Raw genomic sequence first — 27,755 nt, 5'->3', positions numbered from 1 at the left:
TATCTGAGTGACATGAATAAATGGAAAAATACAACTGCAGGCACTTCATTGAAATTTCCTTGGAATGTCAATTACATCAAGCAGGTGATGTAATATTTGTGGTAAGTAATGTTAATGAGGTACCACATCATAGCTTGCACGTGGCATTACCTTCAGCTGTGTTCCTAGTCACATTTGTACTATAAAGAAGCGTGGCAATAAAGACAGAACAAAACAGCTCTGTTAAAACACACAACACTTGAAAACAAGATGCATGCTTCAAGCTGAGTCAAAAGCATCGAGTAGATGGACTCCAGTGTGGTTTATACATGTGGTTACTGCAGAGTGTTACAGTACAAGGATTTCATTTGGACCTTCTACCAGCAAGCAGCATTCACAAGGGCAAGGGTTTGAATTCCTGGAAAAACACATATTGGATGTTTTCTCCACCAAATCCCCTTGTCTTTCTATGCCAGATCTGAGCTCTGTGACTCACTCCTTTGGAGATTTAATGAAGCAGGGACTATAGAAGTAAACTTGGCATAATAGATACTGGTTTTAGTGCTTGCTAGAAATCAGGTACTCTTGAAAGAAGCAAGGGCAGCCCTGACCGTTCACCAAAAGTAATTTTGGAAGCGTCTTACCAGATGTGCTTTCCTCTCCCTTGGCCTCCTGGGCAGCGTCCTCTGCTGGGCAGGGCAACTCTACCATGAGGAATCTGTCCACGGGCATGGACGCGGGGCGCGCCTGCAAGCTCCGCTTTGGCCGCCGGACCACCCCTTCCTTGTCCTTCAGGTCTGTTGGCTCAGAGGCGCTGTCCTTGATCTCAGCAGCCTCCAGGACGCCCATCTTGCTCTTCTTCCTGCCCTTGGCCGGGGCGCTGGCCGTGCGCCGCAGGATGCGCTCGCCGATGGAGCGTTTCCGCACGTGCTGCCCACTGGCCTCGGCAGTGCCCGCCTTGGGCGCCTTGGAGAACAGCCCTCGGAGCCCGATCAGCTGCTTGCTCTGCAGGGACAGCAACACCACAGCCTGGCCTGAGCTCACACTCACTCACAAGGCAAAGAGCTGCTCTCACAGTGCTTATGAGTGATGACAACAAAGTTCAAAACGCAGCAAAACAAAAATTCACACCAAGCCACTCACAGCTACTCTGAGCAAGGAGCTCCCAGCACAGGTCTCCATGGATTCATGCATGCCTGCCCTTCTCCTCATTAGCATGGCAGCCTGCCACAGTTACCAGAGAGCTTTGCTCAGTCTCCTAATGGGAGCTGACAAGGCTCTAGGAAGTGCTCAGCACTGACAGGCTGCACATTAACGTGGAGTTTTCTATGCATGGGCTTCATCAAAGCAATATTCAGATGTTTCAGAGCCTGCATGGAAAATGGTTCCAGTTTGGCAGTTGCAGATCATGCGATTGGGAATCACTGGAAAGTCTGTGCCCAGCAAATGCAAAGTGCATGCTCATGAGCTCTACCTTTGTGGCTCCTAGAAAGTGCATTATTGTGTAACTGGGATTGAGGATTAAAGGGCTCCACTGAAAGGCAAAAAGAAATGCAAATCCATTTGGCTAATGTTTTCAAGACTTCCACACAAGCAAATAAGGTAACAGTACATCAGCTGTAAATAGAACCACTCTACAGCAAGCCATTTAAAACTATTTCTTAGGTTCAGAACTGAGCAGATGTCCTCACTCACGGACACAAACTCAGCCTGTGAGAAGCAGCAGTGCAGCCCATCAGTCATCCAGAGCAGCATCAGGTGAACAGACCCAGGGACAGAGATCCAATCCCTGTGGGTGCCCCTCCTGCTCCTCTTGCCTCCCCTCTGGAGTTACTTGTTCTTACAAGGGCAGCAGCCAAACAGGTCCCTGGAAAGCATCCCCAAGGGATGTGATCTCACAGATATGCCCAGATGTGCATGTATCAGTACATGTGATCTTATCCCATGGTCTGATGGGATCAGGGAGGAGAAAGGAAGTGGAACTGGGAGAGGATCTGGACAAGAGCAAACCTCAGCCCTGGGCCCTTCCCTCTGCTGTTCTCTCTCTGTTCCCTGTTCTCTCTGTGGGTGCTGCACAACTTCGGGTTCATGTTTGTCACGACATTCTCTGCATCCTCTAAGAAGGCACCAAGACTGAGGGCTGAGTGTCCTCTGCAACCTCAGACCTCACAAAGGTCAGGTTTTGTGTTTATCTTCATTTCTTAAATCACTGCAAAGATGCTATTTTACTTTAGCATCCTGCTGAACATGGCCTTAATTCCTTGTGCTGCTTATCTCCAGATGGAAACAGCTAAGGAAGGCAGCTGAAAACACAAAAAAATCACTGTGCTTTCACTTTCACTTTAAAAACATTCTAAAACTAGCAAACTTGCAGAAAAGCAAAACCTATGCACTAAAACCTTAAATTAAATTAGGTTAATTTAAATTAATTAAATTAGCTGCTAAAAATAGATTGTCAAATATCATGTTCTGGTGCAGCTACAGTTCTCAAGATCTACTTCCAAAATAAGATCAGTGTAGCACACTGAAGAAATGTACCTCCTGTATCTAGACAAGATAATTATTGGGTGCTAACAGTAAGAACATCTGCAAGTATGTGCACAGCAAGAGTGGAGTCATGCTATGGTGGAGTTTCTTTGCTGCAAGGAAACCCCCACATGCTCTGAGCCTCCTGGGCACTCCAACACAAATCCTGGGAGGTTCTGGGGTGCATTTAAATCCATTCTTATCAGAAGGAAGATGTAAATTTCCAGCTGTACCTACCTTTCCATAGGTCTCATTAATGATTATATGAACAAATATGGAAGCTTCTGTCAGTCCTTCTAAATACACGTGGCGATAGCCTGGGGAAACAGAAATAGAAACATTTCCACACAAAGCACCACCAGGAACCAGCAGTTTGCATTTTATGCCCAGCTAGCAATGACTGTCTATAAGAGTGATGTATACACAGGAAGCCACCTGGTGCCTTTAATAAACTTCTCTGGTGTCCTCACAGGTTTTCCCAGCCCCAGTACAAATTGCATCCAAGTTATAAAAAACACACCAGCAGTTATTTCCCAAAGCACAGACAACCAAACTCCTTTGAGGAACGGTGCATAAAGCACCCTAAGGGAACAGAAGAGCTGTCCAAGCTTCCCATGAAGTCACAGAGATAAACATTTATGAAATCTATCTTCTCATGCTGGTAACGTTCTCCTTGGGTTTGAGGGTGGGTTCCCATGCCCAGGAGAACAGGGGGACTCACCGGGCACGAGGCTGCTGAAGGCCACAGTTCTCTGCCCCACAAAGTCTCTCCCGATGGGATCGTGGTCCCAGACAAGGAACCGCACCAGGGCAATTTCAGGCATGTGGATGGTGAAGGTCAGGGTCTCCTCCCACACAGGATTGAACCCTGCAGGACAAACAGGACACACTTTGGGAAACAAGTCCACAGCAAGTGCTTGCCTCAGTTCCCAAGAGACACAGGACACAAGCAGCAGCAGCAATGACAATTCCATCATGTCATTCATTAAATGTGATATATCTGCCTCTAGGATTGCTTTAAAAACAAAAGCAATTAATTATTAATTATTACCATAATAAATTAATATTAATTATTAATACTAGCTTATTATTATTGTTATTATTTTTATTTTTGTTATATATTTTACTCTGATAAGAAAAAATCACTTAGATTATCTTACCATTGTCATCCACCACCCTGGTCTGATCTTTACAGCAGTCAACAGGTAACCCAATAATCTCCACCTCAACAAAGGGATCTATTATCTGTTATTTAAAAACACAACATTTTAAAAGCAAGCCAGCCATGCAAATGAAGGTGAATTGTAAAAAAATTAATGGAGAAAGTTGATGTAAATTCATATGAGAATTCAAACCCCTTTGACTCACAAGAATTTTCAAGCAACACTATCATGGGAATTGGTTCTGTGAAGTCCATGGTGATGCATGGTTTGCATTGAGAACTAGGGACAGCTGTGACTAATTTTTATAAAAGTCACCCTTTAAAATACAAAATAAATCAGCCCTTAAACAAGACAAGTAGGATACAGGCTGGGGGAAGTGTAGTTACTGACCAAAAGCGTGACAATATCTGAAATTTACTGGTGCATTTGAATAAAGAGAAGGTTTGACACGCTGCCATGTCACTGCAGGAGCTCCCCTGGAAGCATCTGCTGGGGTTGGAGCATCTCACCTCTCCTCTGTCCCCCAGCATTGAGTCAGGAGGCTTGGGGAGCTGCTGCCCACTGATGATCTTCAGGATAAGCTGCTTCTTAGGACTGGCAGGAAGTGGATCAGCAGAGTAGGGGTTGAATGTGCCTGAAAGATGGCAAGAATGAGAGGGTAAGGAACAAGATACACATAATAAATATCACCCCACAAGACACACACAGATAGACAAATTCAGTCAGAAATGAGAAATTATGAGTATGGAGCAGCTGCTCAGTAATTTAAAAATTCTCCTCTTTCTTACAACCTTTGCTGAGTGGAGCAGCCCTTGTTTATGTGATTCCAAGGCAGAGCTGGACCAAGCCCTGAGTACTTGCTCCTGGGCCACTGCAGAGCTCATTCTACTTTCCTGCAGCTGGTCATCCTAGGACCCCTTTTTCTCCTTTTAAACACATGTTAATAAAGCAAATGCTTCAAAATATACATGTATATATATGATCACAGTAAGAGATTGCACACTGGTACAAGTCTAAGAGCTATGAGTGCATGGAAATAAAAAAGATTGTATATTTGTCTGCACTTTCCTTTCTTGTGCCTTCGCTGTGAAGGACACTTTGTGACAGGCCTGGCAGCTACAGTGATAATTACACTGGCAGCTTACCTTTGCACATCTGCTGAGGTTTGAGGACATAACCACAGTTGCCATTTACCCTGAATTTTGCTTCATTTAACTGCATCACACGTCCCTCAGACTGGTAATTTAGGGCCACTGAAAGAGAGAAGTGAGGTGCCATTAATAATGATAATATTATACACAAACACACTGAAAGGGAAGGAAGTCTTTCATGCAGCTCCTACCCAACTGGCAGCCCACATTCCAGTAAGGAACGGGGTTGAAGTTGCTGGAGTCGATCCGGTAGGCTGAGGGATAGACCCTGGTCAGCTGTCTCTGGTTGTAAAGCATGAACTGCTCAGCCTTCTGCTGCACTGCCTGGTGGGCTCTGGTCTCACTGAACGACAGCACGTTCCCTGTGGAGCCTGTGTGCCATGGTACAACAACAGACAGGTGACAAACAATCCTGGGCCATGGGGCCTGAGCCCAGACCTCATCACCTGGCTATTTATCAAGGGCAATATGAGATTTAGTCCAGTGTTACAGGATAGATTGTCTTGTCTTACACAAATCATGCACCCTGGGTAACTGAAAGGCACCAGCTCCCTCTTCCAGGAGGGTCTGTGGTTCTCCCCTCAAGTCTGCAGGCTTGAGAGGAAAGCAAAGCAAGAGCTCCAGCTAAAGAGCCCAAGCTTAAGAGCCCCTGCTGGAGCCTTTCCTCCTGCAGACCCCAGACGTGGCAGCTCTGGGGAACCTACAGCGAAATCCTCTGCTGGCAGCAGGGGCAGAGGAGTCTCTGCCAGGGATGGAGTGCCCTGCTGGGCTCTGGCTTTGCCCTTGTGCCACCCTAAAGCAGCACTCAGCCCCCTCCTCTCACAAGTGACAGGGGCTGTGCCAGCCCTGTGCCAGCCCCGTACCGTCATCCACGATGTCCTGGGCTGCCACGGAGTTGGTGTACACCACCAGGTCAGACAGGGCCCGGCACAGCTTCACTGTCTTCCTGCGGCGGGCAAGCCTGCTGGGTTAGAGCAAACAAAAACAGGCACTTGCAGTGTTGAAGGTACATTTCAATCCCTCTTTCTGCTGTTTTAAATCCCCCTCCTGTTCTTTTCAACAACAAGGAAATTAAGAACTGTGAGCAGGGAGCCCTATGTGAGAAACCTCTTTGGAGAGGGTTCTGGGATGACTGCTCCCCTCTACCTCCACAACCCATACACACAAAATTTTTCATTTGAAACATGATGGAATAGCTTCACCATGGCTGTTTTAGACAAACCAAGGAGTGTTTCAGTGACAGCAGACACATTCTCAGTGGCACTTTTTAGATTGCTTTTTCTTTCCATTTTCAGATGCAATAAAGTTGTCTGGGCTGTGATGCATCTTCTTTAACCTGCAGTTTGCTCTGAGCACTGTTTGCAGCGGGTGAAATAGGGCCTGGCATCTTTCTATGAGCAAAGGGACTATGAGTGGGAATGTCACACTTCTCTGCAGTTCCAGGGTAATTGCTGCTTGAGCCTGTGACAGGTGACACAGCCAAAACTGCAGGCTCACAGCAATCCCACCCCGACAGCTGTGTTGTGTGGCTGACACATGATGTGTGACACGGCCAGCACACGTCCCCTGCTCTGGGGATAACCAGCACACGTCCCCTGCTCCAGACACAACCAGCACACATCCCCTGCTCCAGGCACAGCCGGCACATGTCCCCTGCTCCGGGGATAACCAGCACACATCCCCTGCTCCAGACACAACCAGCACACATCCCCTGCTCCAGGCACAACCAGCACACATCCCCTGCTCCAGGCACAACCAGCACACATCCCCTGCTCCAGACACAACCAGCACACATCCCCTGCTCCAGACACAACCAGCACACATCCCCTGCTCAGGGCACAGCCTGCCAGCTGCTGGCAGTGAACAGCCCTGCCTTTACCTGCAGGGTTCCCAGCTCACCTGTGGGGCTGCTCCTTGCCAGGAGGGTGCTGCTGGCCGTCCTCATCGTCCGAGGCACTGTGGGCCTTGGCTGCTGCCTTTGCAGCTTTCTGTGGGGAAAGAGCCAAGCGGGGTCAGTCACTCGGGGCTCCGGACACCCCCGGTACTGTGCTTGGTGTGGGGCTCCAGGGACAAAAGGAACCTCTGGGGCTGGGCCAGAGTTTCCCTGTGTGGAGAAGGAAAGCACAGAGCGCGCTGCACCCCATGGCACGGGTCCTGGGCTGTGGCCATGAGAGCTCTGTGTGCTGCCAGCCTGCCCAGGCCTCAGGGCGTTATCTCTGTGTGCTGCCAGGCCTCAGGGCATTATTTCTGTGTGCTTCCAGGCCTCAGGGTGTTATTTCTGTGTGCTCCCAGGCCTCAGGGTGTTATTTCTGTGTGCTGCCAGGCCTCAGGGCATTATTTCTGTGTGCTGCCCAGGCCTCAGGGCGTTATTTCTGTGTGCTGCCAGGCCTCAGGGCGTTATTTCTGTGTGCTGCCAGGCCTCAGGGCGTTATTTCTGTGTGCTGCCAGGCCCCAGGGTGTTATTTCTGTGTGCTGCCAGGCCTCAGGGTGTTATTTCTGTGTGCTGCCAGGCCCCAGGGTGTTATTTCTGTGTGCTGCCAGGCCCCAGGGTGTTATTTCTGCCAAGGGTTTGTCCAGCACAGGCCACTCTGTGCTCTGCACCTGCCCTGCTCCCTCCCAACACCGGAGCACAGCACTGCTCCCCTGGCTCCAGGGCACTGCTCCTGCTGAAATCCCAGTGGGTTGTGTCATATTTAACAAACAGCAGCACACAGCAGGGTCTAAACATACAGAGCACTGCTTCTGCCTACCTGTGCTTCCCCCCAGTTTAGAAAATTAAACGTATTCATTAGTAAAGGTGTGAACAGAGTCTGGGCAAAATGTTCAAACACCATCTTCCTGCTCCATTTTGAGCCACATACAAATATTCAAGTGATCCTAAATTATTATACTATAAAGAAAATAGCTATGACAAAAAGGATTAAAACCTCAAAATCTCCTTTTTTCATAAGCACCTATGATTTAACAGTTTCCAATTTCAACATTACATCTTATATAATGCTAAACACAGCTTCAAGGGAGAGTTATTTAATTCCCTTCTCATCAAGAGGTAATTAGTATAACTGAGAGCTCCTTATCCTTTTGCATATGGCTCACTGAGCACAGATTTCTTTCCTCCTCTTGTCATACACTGTATTGTAGATAATTCAGTTTGCTGTGTTTGGTGCTGACATGAAGTTGACTATATTGGAAATCATTTGCATGGTTCACTTTGGAGTCTGAAGGTCTGCACTGATCATGTTTCATGCAGTTAACTTTCAGGAATTGCCAGCTTTAGTGTCTTTGTACCTCCCCTGGTAGTTTTTAAAGAGTTTATTCATGTGGCACAAGAGTTGGCTGGAAACATCAAGTGTCAATACTGTTGGGTGGATAATTCTGTATCTGCGAAAATATCAATAGTAACCAGTCTTCCAGGCATCCCTTCAGCTGGAAAGGCATCAGGGGGCAGTTACAGGATGTCTCTGTTGCCTCAGTCTACAATACAACTACTATTAAAAAAAATAAATCTATATATACCCTTATTTTTTTCATCAGAGATGGAATGAACGGGCTTTCCAACCTGCTACAGCCATTAGGATAACTAGCTGAAATAATTAAATTATTGACAGACTTTCCAGCCCTCAGCATAACCAGCAGATTCCAGTGGCTGACGTTTGCCTGTGACATCTCATTCCCAGCATCTGTGTGGCCAGCAGCAAGCACAGGTTGCCCACTCTCAGGGACCACAGGGCACCTGGAGCTCTTAACACAGCCTGAGGGGTGACATGCACTGAGCTAAAGGAAGCATGAGCATTTCAAACTGATGCAAGCTTGGAACTGAAGTGTAAATATGAGTCCTGGTGCTGTCTGCTTAAGGGATTTTTGATGGCTCCTAGTTGGCTTCAGGACAGATGGACTGCTGGCTGATTAAGTTCTTTGAAATGTCTCAATCATAAAAAACTGCTCAGATTATCAGTCAAAGCTCGGTGCAGCTCTCACCATGGCTAGCACAGAGCAGGAACAGCAGAGTCTGGCAGGCTGGGGCTCAGGGACTGGGCTGAAGTGCAGACCTGCCTCACCACCCACTGCAGCTCCCCCTGACCCCAGCAGGAAGGAAGCTGGCAGCTGGAGCAGCTCAGCTTGAGGCTGTAAATCCAGGGCTCAGGGCAGTGTGGGAGTGTGGGAAGAGGGGAGGCAGATGACAGGAGAACATTTGCAGGGATATGGGAATGGGAGGAAACGTGGGCACTGTCCCTTGTGGGGGCTGCTCTGTGCCCAGCTGTGAAATGAGAGCTCTCAGCTCCTGCCTGGGCCAGCACTGACACCACTGAGGAGCAGCAGAGCAGGCACTCCCACCCAGCAGCTGCACAAACATAACCAGGACATGAAAACCAGGAGGAGATCAGCCACAACACATCTGCACAGAGCAGGAGCGCAGAGCCAGCACTCAGCCACAGCAGCCCCTGGGAGCAGGGACAGTCCCAGCATGGCCCTGCCCATGGTGGGGCACAGCAAAACTGGGCCCTGACTGACCCAGGCACCTTCAGCTCTGTGGCAAACAAGATATGCCAAGACATTTGTCTGTGCTGCTCTTCTGCTGCTGCAAGTTTGATCAGAGCATCAGCAATTCCACAGCATGAGTGAAGATGATCTTTTAGCCACATACGAAGTTTTTGTTCATCTTAAAGGTTCTCAATCTTCTGAACAGAATTAAGACAAGTGTAATTGCACAGGCTCCCTCCTCACTGCCCCCATGCCCACCGTGCTTGTCTGGAGCAGTAAAACATTGCCAGAGTCTCTGGAATGCTGCCAGACCTAGAACAGCAACCTCAGCTCTCATTTATTTCACTCACCTTGTGTTTACCAAAGTTGCCCATTAATGATCGACCATGAGACTTTTTTCCACCTTCTTTTGTGTCCAGGTTCTGTGCAGAAAAAGTGCAATAAAAAGTGTAACTAAATATCTCCAAAAATGTCTTTAAAGAATCTGCTACAGTCTCCAAAAGGCAGCATTTCAACCTCATACAAGTTCTTGTATGTCACTCTGGCTCACTATTAGGAAAGTAAAATTATTACAAAAGAGACAAAGTGAGTTAAAGTCTGATCTGTGAAAAAATTGAAATCCAAAATCTCATTACAGGGCTTTCCTAATTTCTTTGTATATTTGATAGTTTAGAACCCTCTGACTGTAAAGAAAAACATTAACATTAGCACTCAAGGCAACAACAAGCCATGTAGAAAAAGCAGTCTAGCAAAACCAGGCAAGAAACAACAAACCAAGACGTCTGAGTGTTTTTGAAAGCAGCCACAAAGGGAAAGGGGAGAGGAAAAAGAATCTCCTAGCAGATAAATGTGGACTTCTCATAGGCAGCCTGCGGGCTGAGTTCCACATTCCCAGCCATGCCCCCAGACATCAGCTGGATAACTCCTGGCAGCATCTCGCTTCTTCTGTCAGGAACACACAGCCCTTCATCTTCTGAAGAGCAAAACAAAACTGAAGAATATTCCCCCAGCATTTCAGCTGGGTGAGTATTTCAGAGCTGTGAACTCCAGTTATTCCCTGTTCAGTGCTGAGCTGGAGCCACGTTGGGCTTTCATGACGGTGAAGGCACTGGGGACCCAGCAAAATCAATAACCTGTGTTCAGGGATTTGCTCAGAGCCCAGGCTGGAAGTCTCTGCAACATGTCGAAAGAATCTTTAGCAGATTTTTACTTCTTTTAATGGCAATTATTTGGGAAAAATCAAATGCAGATCAGTAATGAAGGAAAATAAATGACCAGTAAAAAAAGCTGGAATACATCCCAAGAGCACATCTCCACAGAAAATTCACTCTGTATTTAAATGTCCCTAGAGTTTGCTCCTGGCTCTCTCACCTGAAACAGTCTGCACTGTCCAGGCCTCACAGGGGCTATGGAGAGCCCACCTACCTGCTTGAGGTTCACGTTGAAACTCTGGTGAGTTGCCTTCAGCAGGGCTCTCACAGTGAAGCTGTCAGGATCCTCTTTGTCCCTGATTTGGGACTCTTTTAGCAGAGATTCCAGTTTCGTTCGTATGAAGGATTCCACCTGGTGCTGAGTTGCACCATTGCTCTGAAAGACACCAGGAAAGCCAGTTCAAGTAGGGGCTCATGTCCATCCCAGTACACACTGAGGGTCACACAGTGCACCCATTTCCTTCCCTCTGCAAGAAAACACTCCTTGCATAATCCTGCCTGATTCTGCCCTTTCTACCTGTGGCTTTCACTGCCATTTCCCTTCTCCTTTTCCCCTCCCAACTCAGCTCACAGTCCCCCCGCACATCCCCCAGGACCTGGCCATGGGCTCTCTGCCTCACAGCTGTCACAAGCCCCACCTTGTCTTTCAGAAGAGCATGAATTCCCAGCTAATGCACTTACAGACACCCTTAGCATTACATTCCTGCTCCAAACAGTTAAAAAGGAAGCAATTCCTGTTAACAGTCATCCAGACTATACAGACTCAAACCAGTCTCTTACATAAGACACTTAAAATAAAAACAAATCCTATAGAACAGCATGAACCTGACACAGGAGTGAAAAACTTAGGAATGAAAAACTCTGCTAACAACTGTAAGTAGGGCATGGAGTATGCATATAAGAAATGCAGAGCTGTCACACTCTGGGAACTGACTGTGTGCACATACAAAGCAGGGCTTTAACTTGCAGTCATCCTCGATTTCATCAGCACTGTCCTCTTCTGAAACTTCTCCTTCCTCAGCATCTGCTCCAAGGCTGCAGGGCAACTTCTTACCCTAAAATGAGGAGAAAAAAACCCCAATAAATGTGGTCAGTGTTTAATTAGTGCACTCAGTCTGCTCCTCTTGCTTTACCATCTGCTTCTAAATAAATCACCTACTAATCCTTTGTGATATTGCTTCTGTGCACAGAAGTGTTCTCAGCCTACCTGCTTCATCAGTGGGAGACAGGAATGACACTCAGACTTCTGTAGAAATGCAGAGGATTGATTTCTTGGCTGCATTTTGAAATTAATAAGGTTGCTGCTAATGAGTGGGTCATTGCTGGTACCTTTACACTGGCTCAAGTCTGAGTGTTATTAGAATGACTCTTTATATACCCTTACAGGATGGAAATTATGCCGTTATTTGAAATTGGGGGTCATGAATCAATACTGCCTTTCAAAGGAAAATGTATAAAAAGAGCAAAAACAATAGCAAAAAGATGAGAAGCTGGCTTACTTCTCAACAAGGTACTGATTCCTAAACCTTATTTTATCTTTTCCAATAGAGCTGCTTAAATTGAGCAGGGGATGGGAGACAGGGCTTTGTACAGAGATCCTGTGATGATGGAGATAGAATTTCTCATTCTGAAAACAGCTCAGCTCCACAGCAGTCTGTACCCACAGGGCTTCAGCAGTGAGAGCTGGAGGATCACTGAAATTACAACCTCAGATGTGCTGAAAAGCCAGCTCAGAAGTTCAGGTAAGAACCCAGAGCACCCAGCCCCTCCTGCCTTAAGTGCAGTGCCATGGGATTTCTCACAGGAGTGATGTTGCACACCATTTCCTGTGGATCCCCCAAACACCAGCCCCACGTGTTTGCACAGTCCATTAACCAGCAGCCACCCCAGGAAACTGCTGCAGTAAAATGCAAAATCACGGCTGAGCACTCAAAAGGCTCCTGCTTTAGGGCCAGCTCTGTACTGTGCACTGCAGCATCTTCAAACTAACATCAGACTGAAACTGGGAATCTCTGCAGCCAGACTGACACCAAGGACAGAGGGAAAGCCAGAGTATCCTGAGAGTTCACACACAAGTAATTGCCCCCCTGTGTTCAGGTAATTAGTCAATCTAACAGGGCAGAACTCTATTCATCATCCTCCCAAAGGTCTGCCTTATGCTCCTTCCTTGTTCTATCCATCCCGGCCTTTGGAATTCCTTTCAGAGCAAATCCATTTGGAGTGAGAGGCTCACACAATTAATCCTGCACAGAGCACCAACTCCAGGGCTCCAGGGCCTCCTCCAGCTCCTCCTGAGCTGCTCTTCTCCCACAAACATGGCAGATGAAGCATGAACAGAGTTCCACCCCATCAGCTACAGCTCCGAGCTGGGCAAGGGGAAGGGCAGGAAGTCTTAACTTTTCTATCACTACAAAGTACTTTGTCCAAGGAAGGACTGTCAGATAATGTTTAGATGCTGAAGGGATATGAACTGGTCCTCCAAAGAAAATCTACAATATCACAAGCTGACTTTCATTGCATTCTGAACATGCCCAGCAGCAAGTTACCTTCACTAGGATTTTCCCTTTTAAATCCTGAGGGCTGGGAAGCTGTCTGGGATCTCCAGTGCTCACAGATGACAAGTCCAGTTTGTCACCAAATATCTCCTTCAGGTACTGGGCAATCTTCTTTTGCTGCTGAATACTGCAGTGGTTTTCAATGGACAGTATCACTGGAAACCTGAAAGCAAAGCCCCAGACACTGTCACAGCTGTGTGTGGAGAGACAACACCTGCACTCTTACCACTCCACCTGTGAATGGAACAGCCAAGCTCTTCCACAAAGCCACCCCACTGTTTCCTAAACTCTTGGCAGCTCCAGAGTTCCACGACAAGGAACTCCACACCGAATAATGAAAACCACCTCTTTTAGTATTGAAAGTATCACTTTTTATTTCTCATCAATAACAACAAACTTTTGGGCTTGGTTGTTTTTTTCCCCACACATCCATTGTTATGTGGTTTGTTTTGTTTTAATAAAGAAAAAGAAGTATTTTCCTTTTATTCTCTTTAAACTACTCAAAATTCTCTACACCCACTCATGATTTGAGACTACTCTGAGTGTGTGTGTGTATATATATATATATATATATATGGTTAGAGTCCACAGCTTTCATAATAAACTGTTATAAAGCACCATGGCAAATCAAACAGATTCAGAACACTATCCCACACCTCAGTATTTCCTCACACTACACATGACAGCTTTTCAATTTTCCTGCCGATATGAAGTGTTTCCAGTAGGTAGAGAACATCACAGTATTGATTTTTCAGGAGAATCTCCCTGTGGATGTGAGTGGGAAGTTCTATTGAAAGATAATCAGCAGTGTCAGACTGTCCAGAGCCTTACTGAGTTTAAGAGCACAAAAGGTTCAGTTTAGGCAGAACTCTCTCCCTCAGTTGATGGGAAGAGCTTATGCAGCTGAACAATAACACAACATGGGCAATAAACAGGGGAACAGAATCACCCCTGATGTGTTTAAAGGAATATTTGCACTTCCTTAGCTTGATGTTGTTTTGAATGTGGGATTAACTACAGAAAACAGGTGTAGCTTCAAACCTGGCTCCACACTTACTCGTTTTTGATGAAGGCATATTTATTGATGGTTTCTGCCACTTCTCGGAAGAGGATTTTGGAAGTCAGGGTGTAGCCATGGTGCACCACTGGCTCCCCATCTGGGCCATCCCAGCAATCCACTGTTAAGACCAGAAAAGCCACACATTAAGAGATGCCCCCAGTCTCATCCATTCCTGTGCTCCTGCTGCCAGCAGAGCTCACCTGCCCAACCCTGCAGGGGCCAACAAGGTTCACTCCACCTCTCATTCCATCTCCTCCAACCTGCCAGCTGAGCTCAGACTAACAGGACAGTCTTTTCCTAGGTCAGATGAGAATCTAGAGCGTCCTAGAACTGCTTTTTCCCTTGTAAAAGGGAATTTGAGGGTTTTATCCTCATAAATAAAACTACAGCGGTGTAATAGGTCAAATTATGTTTACAGCTACCTTAGAAAAGTAGGTTTTGCTTCTGAAGAGAAACTATTTTAAAAGGATTTCTTTTCCCACTCCCAGTGTAACTTGCAGCTTTATAATGGACTGTATGAAGAGTAGCAGCCAATCTAGCACACGGAGAATGGACTGACATAAGAATGCTTTTCCTAATGAATGCCTGTACCCTGAATTTGTACCAAACTTGTCACTGCTGCTGCCTCTACAGGCAGTTAAACTTCCCAAGAAGAAAGCTGCAGAGCTGTTCCCTGGGCTCTGAAGTAGCTGCAATAGCTTTGAGGTCAAGCAAAATAACACTGCTGAGTGTTCTTGGGAGCTGTTCTGCAGAAGGCAATCACCCAGTTTTCTCAGGTTCATTTTCTCTAATTAATTTTTAAATAGAGATTAACAATATTTTTTTTTCCAGATGACCTTTTGTAATGCTAGTCATAAAAAATTAATATTGAGTCTAGCTTTGGTAAAGGACTTTATTTATTTCTGTAAAAGAAAAATACTAATACAAAACCACTAATATTTTGTATTATTTAAATTATGCAGAGCTTAAGCAAGAACCCAGTGTGATCTCCACGATCCCCCACGGCAGGGGGCTGGAACTGGATGATCTTTAGAACCCCTTCCAACGCCAGCCATTCTGTGATTCTCTGGTGCCTGTGGCGCTGGGTGATCATTCCCAACAGAAAAATCCAGTTTGGAATTTTTCCAAATCCAGTCAAAAGGTGCTGCAGCGCCTGAGCCAACAGAGCATCGCTGCTGGGAGTGGTGATGCTGTGCCTGGTGCAGCCCAGTGCAGCCCCATGCAGCCCCATGCAGCCCCATGCAGCCCCGTACAGCCCCGTACAGCCCCATGCAGCCCAATGCAGCCCCATGCAGCCCCATGCAGCCCCATGCAGCCCCATGCAGCCCCATACAGCCCCATGCAGCCCCATACAGCCCCATGCAGCCCAGTGCAGCCCCATGCAGCCCCATGCAGCCCCATGCAGCCCCGTGCAGCCCCGTGCAGCCCAATGCAGCCCAATGCAGCCCCATACAGCCCCATGCAGCCCCATACAGCCCCGTGCAGCCCCATACAGCCCCATGCAGCCCAATGCAGCCCAATGCAGCCCCATGCAGCCCCATGCAGCCCACCTTCGACACAGCGGCAGCCGGCCTGCAGCACCCGCGCGTACATCTCGGCCCGTGACTGCGAGAGCAGCTGGTCCCCGCTCAGGTAGGTGTTGTGGGATGAGGCGATGAAGTAGTGGCACAGGGGCTGCTCCATGTCCTGGTGCACCTGGCGGTGCAGGGGGTTGGACACCTCGCACGCCGCGCTGCGCATGAAGCTGGTGAAGCCTGGGGACAGAGGGATGGTCAGCCATGGAAGCAACGCTGCGAGCTCCTCCCGAAGCTGAGCGCTGGACAGCGGGCACAGAGCTGGGGCACGGCAGAGGCCAGGCTGGCTCAGGAGCACTGGACAGTGGGCACAGAGCTGGGGCACGGCAGAGGCCAGGCTGGCTCAGGAGCACTGGACAGCGGGCACAGAGCTGGGGCACAGCAGAGGCCAGGCTGGCTCAGGAGCAAATGCCCTTTTTTGAGCAGAGTTCCTTGCTGGCACTCCCGTGCTGGGAACGGCAGCGCCCTGAGCATGGATGGAGCGCACCCAAAGCAGAACTGTGGATCAGCAGCCAACTCATTCACCCAGCCACCTTCACTATTTTCTTTTTTTCTGCAGGTTTATTCGAGAAGATGGTACTTGATTTATAACCCTCTAAATGAGAGTAGCACTGAACAGAGAAAGTTTTAAAAATACCTCCTTTAAGAATGAAACAATGTAAAATATTTGCAAAGGACAGTGCAAACAATACCAGCCCTGAAAGCAGCTCAGAGATAAAAGGAGCGGCAGCAGCAGGTTAAGAGGAGCAGAAATGCTTGCAGAAATATTAAGTGTCACAGCTTGTTTGTTTTCCTTTCCTTATTTCAGTTTGAGTGCAGTGCCCTGGGTCACACCTGAAGCTTGTTGAAGGGAGGCCATAGCCAGGATTTAAATACCACGTGGAGGAGGATTCCTCCTTCCCCCCTCCCCAAATCACCATGTACATTATGCTGCTCCACAGAAGCTTCCTTCTGGGCAAAGGAACACACCATGGCATTTAATCTATTTCATCCCAGCTCTGAGGCTGATTTGGATAAGTTGGATTCTGAATAAACATACAATTTACAATTACTTTCAAAAACAATGTGAGTCAAGTATTAAAACCCGATGAAAATGCAACTATCTGTACTTTATTTCACAGAAGCATAAATGAATGGATTGTGCAGGATCCCAGATCCCAGAGCCAAGGCAGAATGAACACTTGGCTTTCAGTACCTCTCTGGGAACAGGCTATAGATAAACTGCATGGTACAGTTTGTGTTTGTCTTACAAACACAGAGTGAGCAATAAATCCCCACAGCCTCAGGCATCCATCCCCACTCCTGAGGATGGCTGTGATGGATGGCTGGAGAGCTGCTGTCTCACCACACCTACTCTCATCTCCCCCCTGGCTCACAAAACGCACCCACGCTCCCGACTGCTGATCCAGGGGACTTGGTGTCACAGGCAAATAGCAAAAACCTCCCCAAAACACCATCAAAGCACTTCTACTCCACTGCAGTACAGCAAGACAAAACTCATGCTGAAATCAAAACTTTTACCTTCAATCCCAAGAACATTTTGCTTCTTGTTTTCTTCTGACACTTCAAACTTCTGTATGATGTCCAGACAATATTCTGGTGTCACATTATTCATCTGCACAGAAACAACAGTGGAGGTACACTTATTTTTAATGTCACCAACATGTGAAAATCCACTTGGAGGAGACAAATAGGAGTGAGAGGTTGCCATCAATTAAAACCTACATCATTTTAGTCTCAAGATTAAAATTAGCTGTTTAGCAGCCTTAATAGCTGTACTGGCCAATAGTGCTGAAATGAGAGCTATGACATTATATTCTTTAATATAATCTTCTTAGACATGCAAAAAGACTTGGCAAGCTTGGATTTCATTTTCATGCTTTTTCCACTCCTATGATTTCATTACTTCCAAGGGAGTTCACTGTAATACACAGGCTAGGAGAGAAATAATTAAATTCTGAAATGAAAAACAGCAGCTTTTCTGAAACAAATAGGAATTTTGTCAACAGCTTCAGCTAGCCCACAGCTGAGGTTCTAACTGATTTGTAGGGCACTTACAAATAGACACCTCTATTTCCTTCAGAACTAAAGGAAAGAAGTAGCTCCCACCACTCATCTCATCTTTCCTCACTGCCTTGAGTTGTAGAGAACCAAAGGGAGAACAAGGACTGGGTGGATTTCATTTCTCCACTACCAACATCACAGGAAGACAATTCTGGCAGTCAAACCTCTGGCACTTTGCTTGTGCCATCATCCTGTTCACTGTTTGTACTATGCCAACCATCCTAAGATGCTGCAGGAATGACACAGGAGAATAGAAAAAGAACAATGCAGGAGAAAAATGTAACTGATTATCCTTGCTCAGGGTGGTGTTTGACTGCAAACGCTGCTCAGAGCAGGCCCTGTTCTGGTACAAGCTGGCTCAAATTAACTTTTTCATTATCCCCCATGGCTTCTTGCTGGCCCAGTGTAGGGTTCTCATGTGCTCTAGGAATGGAAATGTCTAACCTAGTCCAAAGCTACATCTGCTGGGGAAAAGTCCACTCATTTGTGCTTTTTTAATTGCAGCTTGAGAGGTGATGACTGTGGCCATTCATTTTTTTGTTACATTTTAAAGTACTCCACTAAAAATAATATGGGGTGTTCTCCTAAACAGGGAGCTTTCCAAAAAAAGAAGCCAGTTTAGCAAGCTAACAAAATCCCCAACCCGCTTTTGTTCTGTCATCAGGCTGCAGAATATTTAACATCTTGCCAAATGAGTAGCAGATGGAGCAGAACAGACTGTCCACAGATTTTCCAAACGGCAAAACCAAAATGCTGTTTGGGTGAGGGCACTGGGGAGCTGCCTCCTGGCTGGGAGCACGAGCAGCTTTTGGGGCAGTGCTGCCCTGCCCCAGGGCGCTGCTGGCACTGGAAACACTCAGGGGAATCTCCCTGAGCTGCTGGGCACTGCGAAGGGGCACGGGAGTGTAAGGTGCCTCCAGCCTGCCCAGGCAAGAGGTGAACCTCCAGGTGAACCTCCAGGAGCTCCTGCTTTCACTCTTCATGGTTTGCTGCTGGAGCAGTGCTGAGCAGAGCAGTTCCCCAGACAGCTCTGCCCACGCAGTGCTCTCAGGAGGGCACACAGCACAAAGAGGATGCAGAATGCCAGACTTCACAGTCAGCTCGACGTTCCTGCTGCATCAGCAGGTCCATAATGTCCTTGTGCACCCCCAAAGGCAGCTCCCCCACCTCTGCCACATGTTCCTCGTCTGGCTCCAGGTCCCTGAGCACCCTCTCACACCTCCGTCCTGGGCACTTCAAACATCATCCAAAGCAGCTCAAACTCTTTCTAGAAGCACTTCAAAAACCAATAAAACCTTCAGAACTCTCTCCTGTCACATCTGTGCTTTGTCCTCCGCCCCAAGTTACTATTTTCTGTAAAATCCTTTCCCTGCACTTGAATGTAAGCACATGGGCTCAGACATGGGTGCAGATATTGCCATACCTTCTGTTCCACCCTCAGAAACTGAGCCAGCTCTTCAGCAGTGAGATGATCCTTCTTGTCACTGTAGCTTAGGAGCAGCAGGTAGAGATCTCGACGCAAGGACATCATCTTGTAAAACACTGAGAACTCTTCAAAGTTCAGGGTTCCTTGGTTCTCATCTGTGTCTGCCTCCTATGAGGTAACAACACTCAGGTAAACATGCTCAGCACAGGAGAAATCAGGGAACAAAACAGAGCAGGACTTGTGTACTCCAGCAGAAATGTAGTAAATTCTAGTCTGCAAGATTGCTCAGACACAAATTCTGACAGGCTAAAATGACAGCAAAACTACATCATCATCTCTGGGGTTTTTGGTGAAGACAGTTACTAAACTAAAGCCACAGATTCCCTGTGAAACTCTAATTTCCTTCTCTAATTTCAAATTTATTTCCCCCAGAAATAAAGAGGCTCACACCCTGGTCTTTTTTCTGATCTCTTGCCCTCCTGTATGCCCTGCAGTTATCCTGCAGGAAAACACAGCATAACAATATCACCCAGGGCTTCCCCAACAACAGACTGGTATCTTAAATCATTCAGGACAATATCAGAGTGGTAAATGCACATTATTTAATCTGCAGCACTCTGCAGAGGGGACAGCTCTGCAGCAGCACTGAGACTCCACACCAGAACATACACCCAGCATCTCCAGTGTTGATTTGCTGTTTCTCCTCAGAGGTAGGAAGAGAAGAAAACAGTACTTAGCACACACTAATACAAGCTTTTTCCTGTGAACATCTGCCTAAGAGGATTGCTTTGGATTTTCCAAACAAAGAATATATTCTGGAGAACGGCTGGCAGGCACTGTGTGGGTCTCCATGCAAAACAGGACTGCAAACTCCTATCACAGCAAGTCAGCTGAGAGGAATAGAATTCTCAGCTAGCTGGTGTTGAACGGGATTTTTAATCATTTTATATCTGTTACATGCCTTAAATGACATTTATAATCTGTGGGAACAAGCACAACCCAAATTAATCTCTGCAACACCACCCCACCAGTTTCCAGGTCTTTGGGAGTAACTCCAGACTCCAAAGATGTATCTCTAATGGGGATTTTATACCAAACAAAAAAAGCACTTTTGACCATAGAAAATTCTTCAACTTTCCTATGTTTTACACCAAACCAGCTTTGAGCTGGTACTGGTTTAGAAGAGTGAAGATCACTTTTTTTGCTCTCCATTACGTCCTTGGCTTCTCTGTCCTTTCCTACAGTAAACATAAGAACTGGTGGAAAATGGGAGCTGTTTTCAGACAACAGAAGTAAAAAAATTGATTCCAAATCAATCAAATCTGAATGGCTAAATATGAGGAAGCTGTTAAAAAAAAACAAAACTAATTACTTGCATAAAGCCAGTATCTATTAAATAATTTTCCATAAAGGAAATTAAAAAATATTTCAGTAGCAAGTCAGAGTAACTTCATTATCCATCAATACCAGCACTGAACAATTCAGTTCACAGAGCTGAAACCAACAATGCAGCAGAAACACTGGTAACTTTTCTGTGTGCTTCATGTCATTTAAACAATGTTCTGGTGCCTCTTTGTCTACAAAAAGGTAAGACTTTGAAAAAGCCTGTGAGGTGCTGGGTTTTTTAGTCCCAAGCTGCAGATTCTGCTCTGGATCTGCCCAGAAAAGGACTTTAACTGCCCCCTCCTCCCCCAGGCACGGACCTGGAACATCTGCCGGACCTTCCTGCGGGGCAGGCTCACGTTCAGCTTGTGCATCAGCTGGTGGATCTCCTCGATGTTCAGCAGCCCGTCCCCGTTCTTGTCAGCCTCCTCGAAGGTCTGCTTCACCCAGCTGCCAGCGTGTCAAGGACAGGCACACAGGGGATCTCCTCATGGAGAAGGGAGGCAGGGGCAGCTCAGGAAAGAGTCCCTTTTGCCCCTGCCCTTACTACAGCTCAGTCAAATGCTTAAAACCAGAACTGGTTTATGGCAATTATTCACAGCTCAGCTCACCACTGCACTCCCATTCCTGATGCTGGTTCCTCCTCTGAGAACATGCTCTAAAGCTTTCAAACATTGCTGGCCTTACTCTGGGATCTTCTTCCACTTGTCCCTTCATTTACCTGAACTTCACTTCCCAACCAGCACCTTTCACCCGCTCCTTGCACAAATATCCCTCAGCACCCCTTGCTAAGTTCCTGCAGTAGCTGGGAGTGGGACAGGGCCACTCTGTGTGCAGTGTCCCAGCTGGCACACTGGATAAAACAAACAGGACTTGCAGTGATGTTTCACCAGAAGAGGATACAGCAGACAGGAGCAGCTCAGAAAAGTCATGGTTAAATACAGCAAGCTGGGGACAGGTGCAACAGAGCATGCAATACAACCCCAATGGGCCTGTGCCTGCTGTGGATCAGAATCAAACACGGGAGATATAAATTAAAAATACCTGAAATATGTATTTTCTCCAGGAGTACCACTGGAGATTTCCATGAGGCAGGAGAACAGTCAGGTTACAATTTTAATTAAGATGGCCTTGAGGTTTGGTTTTTGGGGGAAGAGTGTTCTTTGTGTATAACATTTTAGTCATCACTGCTGTGAAAAAAAACTGTTGTGAAAAAAAAGGCACATGAAGAAAATATTCAGAGGACATGAGGTTCACTTTGGCTACTGAGTTACAACAAACATTTAAGGAGTTTTAGGGATCTGTGCTCCTGACAAACAGTGAAGGATGGGAAGGACACCTGATTTACAGAACAGCAAGAGAGATGGCCAGGAGTTCCTGAGATATTGAGATAACTAGAAATAAGTGGTCTGTCCCTTCAGAAAGGAATTCATTAACAAAATGCAAGCCTATCCCCTGACTCCCATGCAGTTTGATCCAGTCCCCAAGGCACAGCCCATGCTTTATCACACACCTAAGTGTCCATGCCAAACCCATTGCTCAGGTTTCCATTGCAATCAGAGGAAGGGTTTTGGTCACTCAGTAGGAGGAGAAAGGACACCCTGTGCCGAAGTGAGTGAAAAGCAAGGCAGGAATATGAACCAGGAGGAAGGCCTGGCTCCTCAAAGGATACTGGTCGTGCGTTCTCTGGCGCTTGGCGAGCGAGTCCTCGTCGCTGATCCCGGCCAGGAGGTACTTGAGCCCCGTGATCCAGGTGCGAGCCTCCTCGGGGTTGGATGTGATCAGGTCCAGGGTCTCCAGGTGATTCCCATGGTAAATAGTGAAGCAGCAGCTGGGGTCGAAGCTGCCCTCGGCGTGGCGGTGGAAGATCTCCGACTGCCGGCCCTCGCTGACTTTGTAAATGGAGTCGATAACAACTGGGGGGAAAGGGAAACCAAAGGACACGCTGGGACTGCCAGCCAGCCTCTTCCTGCTTCTCACAATGCTGAGTTATTCAGGCTCAGAGGTGCTAAACTTTATTCATCTTACACCTTCACATCCCAAAGCCCTGCTGGACTGAAGGTTTCCTTGCCATGGCTGTGCCACGTGCCAGCTGCCCCAGAGGCTCTGAGCGCTCCCTGGAACATCACGGGGCTGAGGCTACAGAAAGGGAGCAGGGGAGACAGACACCAAGTGTCTCCCATCAGCCCATGAGACCCTGCAATTTACATTCTAACACTGAACTGCCCCAGAAATTAGAAATTACAAGGAGTTTACTTTTTGCCTTTTCGCTCTTCCGGGAGGGCCTCCATCGGATGCAGCTCCTGTGCTCGTCCAGGTAGAAGAGCCGGACCAGCCCCTTGGTTCCACTCTTGAGCTTCACCATCTGTGTCCCAGACTGCATCACACTCATGCATCTTTCAACTGTGAGGCAGAGCAGAATAAATTCAACTGAACAACCACCTCATCCACTGATGACATGACTAACGGGTGCCCCGTTCTGCCAGGCACACACCAGTTCTGACTTGACCCTCACATGACAGAGAGTGGGCAGTGCTGGGAGACTGTTCCTTCCTCACTGCCACCTTCTCCACAGAGCAAAATGGAATAGCTCAGCGGTCAGAACACCCTCACGACAAAGGAGGCAAAGAAAACTTTAATCTATGTTGAAGGAAAACGTTTTATAGTTGTTTCATGCTCATCTTATTTACATTTGTTTTCTCTTACTACACACAGTGGTGTAATTTTAAACCCCAGCACTCCATGTATTTGGACTGGTGAGATCCTCATTCAAACCCCGCAGTCTTTTGGGCTCAGTAGCCCTGGAGTTTGTCCCTCATGCTGTGACACTGGCAGAGCTGCTCACAGAAACACACAGACACATTCACACCCTCTCCATGCTGCCACCAACCTTTGAACACGCACTGGGACGATTTCCTTTTATCCACTCATCCCATCTGGATGATAAGGCTTCTTTCCTCCTCTGTGTTTTGACTAAAATAAACCCATTTCTTCCATTTCATCTCACACCCTCCCTCCTGCAGCCTTCCAAACACAAGGATCAAGATAACATTTCCTCTTGATCTCAGTATATATCCACGCTCTTAAATTACCTTCTGGTTTTATCCATTCACAGCCGCTCCTCACTTGGTATCACTCCAAATTCATCTCCCTGGGTGATTTGTTTACACTCTGGCTGGCTCCCAAATAAACTCTCTGGGTTTGTCTTTATTTCTTATCACCCTTCCTCTCTCCAGCACTTCTCTCTCCAGTGCTCCTCAGTGTCACAGCTAAAACTAACCCACACTCCCACTCCTCTCTGCCAGAGCTGGGATTTATTTATTCTCCCAGCTCCCAACAGCTCTGACACACTCACAGGCAGTCAGAGCAGCATCTAAACATTGGGCAAAGCAGGGATGAACAGCCCTGGATGCTGGAATAACTCCTCTGGCTCCCTCCCTCACCAGGAGCTGAATAAACCCCATCAGAAGTCTTTTTCCTGATTTCTCTTTCTTGGAGGAAGGAGGGGACTGAGGTTGAGCTGAACAGAACCAAACTCTTCTGAAAGCATGACGAGTGCAATAAATGTGTCCTTTATTATGTCCATAAATAATGGCAGCCCCTGGATCAGCACACGCTGAATGAAGATGAGTTTGGAAGGGCTTTAAGATAAATCACAAATGTGACATAAATCAAGCCAGAAGGAGATGTTAGACCATATCCACATGTTGGATGGGCCAGCATTAACTTGGATCTATCTGAAGATGCCCAAAGTACCAGGAAGACAAACATTTGTACCATGAGAAATGGAAAACTCAGAACCTGAGAGAAGAAAGATGAACTGAAGCAAAAATAATCTCTAAAACTCTCTATGTACATCCACACAGGAATGCCTTTCCTTGGCAGACCCAGCCTTTCCCTGTGGAACTGAGTTTAAATCAGGTTTGCCTTGGATTCCTACCATGACAAGCACAGAAATGAGGTCCTCCCTGTGAGTGTGGATACACAAACGTGCCCTACTCCATCAGCCTGGCACACACACCACACACACCTTCTGATTTCACTAATAGAGAGATCACTTCCAGCAGGGCTTTAGCTCAGTAAGAGGTTTAGCAACAAGCTACTCAACACAGAAAATCTGCTTCTTTGCACCTAAGGCTAGCAGTGACTGGTGAAAGTCTTACAAAAACAACTGATTCTCAAGTAAGTCTCTCTATTAGCACCAGCTCAGTTGTCAGACAAAAATTCCCAGCCCAGTTTCACGAAGATGCCATTGAGAACAGCCAGCAGAAGGCAGAAAACCATTTATTCAATATAACCAAGGGAGGAAACCAGTTATTCAATATAAGAAAAGCAGAGAACGGGCCACAGTCAGGTAACTGCAGCCCACAAAACTGTGCAGGAAAGTAAAAGCCATAAAAAGCAATCCAGTTCTTTCTTCACCATTTCAATTGCCTAAACATTTCTACATCACATTTGGAATTGTTATAGGTGCTGTCACATTCATGCTTCAGGCAGATTTCAGTTATAGGGAATAGATTTTAAAATACTTTCCTTCACAAAGTGGAAGAAACTCAGTTCCTGCCCAATAACTCAACAGCCTCCACCTCCCAAACCCCACCTGCAGTAGGTCCAGTGCTCCAGGGAGCACCGTCTTTGCTGCTTGCACTTTCCCAATTCCAAGGAAATACCATGAGAATTCAAACATTTAAAGAATAGTAAACGTGTAAGAGAGTTCATGGCATCATTCCTGCTGTGTAGGTGTTAATAACAAAGGCTCCCCGTTCAAGAAGGGACTGGGGTAATGGAAATGCCACAGCAATCACAGGCCCACTGGATTTCAGCTCTGCAAACCATTTACAAAACACCCCATCCTCCCCTTCAGGCTATTTATAAAATATAGGCACGCAAATCCAAAAGGTCTTTTTCTAATCTATTCTCAGTATGCTAATGCCGGTCCCTTGCCAGACGCCACACATTAGCATCTGAATCAGGGAAGGTATTGAGCAGTGCAGGGCAGAAAAAAGCTCCAGAAGAGCAGCTCAGGAAGGATCTCACTAAGGAATAGGGAAGCTGGTTCCAGAAAAACATCTAATCCTGTAGATAAACCAGGAATACAGAGTCAATGAAGCAGCTCCTCAATGCAGACATAGATTAAAATTTGAGGAAGCAAAACATGATTCCCATTAAAAGATATTCTTCTAACACAAGGACTAGCTGTGCATTTTTTGCTCAAAGCCTGAAAATTATTAAGGTAAACTAGAACACGATGTAACTTATGTTACAAGATCAAAGAAAATTAATCTGGAAGTTTAAATTAAAAATTATGCTTATGCAATGTATAATGAAGGTGTCCCTGTCCATGGCAGGGGTTTGGAACTGGGTGCTCTTTAAGGTCCTTTCCAACCCAAACCATTCCATGATTCTATGATATTTGAAGCTTTAATTTAAAATTAAAAACCCTCAAAAACTACACTCACTTCTGTCCAGAGTTATGCAAACTTGACAGTCTAAAATCATCCCAACAGACATCCTGGAGTTTAATGGGATTTAATAATGAAAGACCAGTCTACTTTTTTTCCTCCCGAAAGAACCCTTTAAGCAACACAGACCTGAATTCAGAAGCATTTTTAATTTAGTTCAGCCATGAGAATCACTCCTAACACAAACCTCTCCTTAGGGGAGGAGCTGCTTCTGCACCCAAGGATAAACCAGATACAAACCCATCTGTGCCAGCTGGACCTTCTCGGGTGGCCACACTGCCCAGCACGTGGTGGGCCTCTGAGGCCAGGAGGAGAGCCATGGAGCCCCAAGATGTGTCCAAGCCCTGGGATGTCCCTGATCCCTGGGATGTCCCTGATCCCTGGGATGTCCCTGATCCCTGGGATGTCTCTGAGCCCTGGGATGTCCCTGATCCCTGGGATGTCTCTGAGCCCTGGGATGTCCCTGATCCCTGGGATGTCTCTGAGCCCTGGGATGTCCCCGAGCCCCGGGATGTCCCTGATCCCTGGGATGTCCCTGATCCCTGGGATGTCTCTGAGCCCTGGGATGTCCCTGATCCCTGGGATGTCCCCGAGCCCCGGGATGTCCCTGATCCCTGGGATGTCCCTGATCCCTGGGATGTCCCCAAGCCCCGGGATGTCCCTGATCCCTGGGATGTCCCCAAGCCCCGGGATGTCCCCGAGCCCCGGGATGTCCCCGAGCCCCGGGATGTCCCCGAGCCCCAGGATGTCCCCGAGCCCCGGGATGTCCCCGAGCCCCGGGATGTCCCCGAGCCCCGGGATGTCCCCAAGCCCCGGGATGTCCCCGAGCCCCGGGATGTCCCCGAGCCCCAGGATGTCCCCGAGCCCCGGGATGTCCCCGAGCCCCAGGATGCCAGGCAGACACTGTGGGTCCCACCTGCCCACGGAGCCCGGTGCTGCCAGGCAGTTCTGGCCGCTCCAGCAGCACTAATCCCCCCAAATGAGCCGGTGCCACCCTCCATCCCCCACCTCTAACCCATCCCCATGCACTCGGGTGTCAGTAACCAGGGAATGGCTCGGTGCCAGCCCCACCAGGACCCCCCAAAGCCCCCTGCCTCACTGGGAGCCACGGCCATTCCCTGCATCCCGGGAGCTGGGAATGCCTCTGCTTTCATTTCATTTCATTCCCAGCAGTAGCAGTGGTGAGTGCACATCTCCCTGCTCTTGTGCCTCACCACAAAGACTTCAGGGCACGCAGGACCCTGCAGTCGGTACCAGAAGGAAATTATTTAGGGAATTAAGACATTACACTGAGCAGCATTTTCTGGCAAACAGAAGAGCATTTTGCTATACAGGGCTCATCCCTGCAGTGAAACAAACACCCCCTCCCATAAAACATGGTCTCTACGGTTTGAGAAATATCCTGGCCATTTTTTACTACTGTATTTTGGGGTCTAGTTATTCAAGAAAACACTATTACCTTTGCATTAGCAGCAAAACTCTACTGCCAAATCTACAGCAAAAGGTTACACCACTGTTGTGAGACAGAGAATTTTATTTTAAAATCAAAGATCAAAACAAATTTCTTACTGCTGTCCACAAACAGTTCTTTTATTTTCCTGTACGTTAAGAAATTAATATGTCAAAGTGCAACCAAATGACAAAAGGTCTGGTCTCATCTTGCTTTTATGGACTTACTGTTACAGCCATCTGACAAAACAAAAAGATTAAATAAGGTAT

General features: G+C 47.2%; 1 protein-coding gene across 7 annotated transcripts in view; it reads right to left on the bottom strand.

Annotated features, from left to right (window-relative positions):
- The window catches only part of PLCH1 (phospholipase C eta 1), a 55,948-nt gene that overhangs the window by 3,129 nt on the left and 25,064 nt on the right, over positions 1 to 27,755 (bottom strand). For 3 of the 7 annotated variants that reach the window (XM_088061186.1, XM_088061187.1, XM_088061190.1), the window contains 21 exons: positions 22,831 to 22,977; positions 22,247 to 22,490; positions 20,895 to 21,024; positions 19,189 to 19,359; positions 17,223 to 17,316; positions 15,678 to 15,881; positions 14,125 to 14,245; positions 13,059 to 13,230; positions 11,460 to 11,567; positions 10,727 to 10,888; positions 9,652 to 9,723; positions 6,719 to 6,807; positions 5,683 to 5,783; positions 5,011 to 5,190; positions 4,814 to 4,921; positions 4,178 to 4,302; positions 3,666 to 3,750; positions 3,227 to 3,373; positions 2,743 to 2,822; positions 1,454 to 1,513; positions 624 to 984 (listed from right to left, as the gene is read on the bottom strand). In XM_088061186.1, the coding sequence (XP_087917312.1) occupies positions 624 to 984; positions 1,454 to 1,513; positions 2,743 to 2,822; positions 3,227 to 3,373; positions 3,666 to 3,750; positions 4,178 to 4,302; positions 4,814 to 4,921; positions 5,011 to 5,190; positions 5,683 to 5,783; positions 6,719 to 6,807; positions 9,652 to 9,723; positions 10,727 to 10,888; positions 11,460 to 11,567; positions 13,059 to 13,230; positions 14,125 to 14,245; positions 15,678 to 15,881; positions 17,223 to 17,316; positions 19,189 to 19,359; positions 20,895 to 21,024; positions 22,247 to 22,490; positions 22,831 to 22,977 (2,961 nt within the window). Of the gene's footprint in view, positions 1 to 623; positions 985 to 1,453; positions 1,514 to 2,742; positions 2,823 to 3,226; positions 3,374 to 3,665; positions 3,751 to 4,177; positions 4,303 to 4,813; positions 4,922 to 5,010; positions 5,191 to 5,682; positions 5,784 to 6,718; positions 6,808 to 9,651; positions 9,724 to 10,726; positions 10,889 to 11,459; positions 11,568 to 13,058; positions 13,231 to 14,124; positions 14,246 to 15,677; positions 15,882 to 16,393; positions 16,528 to 17,222; positions 17,317 to 19,188; positions 19,360 to 20,894; positions 21,025 to 22,246; positions 22,491 to 22,830; positions 22,978 to 27,755 lie in introns of those variants that run through there. The other 4 variants (XM_088061188.1, XM_088061191.1, XM_088061192.1 and 1 more) reach the window with 4 other exon arrangements.

This window comes from Pseudopodoces humilis, chromosome 11 (genome assembly GCF_049639895.1).
Source record: "Pseudopodoces humilis isolate 2021_Gansu_Grassland_sample_001 chromosome 11, ASM4963989v1, whole genome shotgun sequence".
NCBI classification, from domain to species: Eukaryota; Metazoa; Chordata; class Aves; order Passeriformes; family Paridae; genus Pseudopodoces; species Pseudopodoces humilis.
The sequence above is the reverse complement of the archived record's forward strand: the minus strand, read 5'-3'. Positions and strand labels throughout refer to the sequence as shown.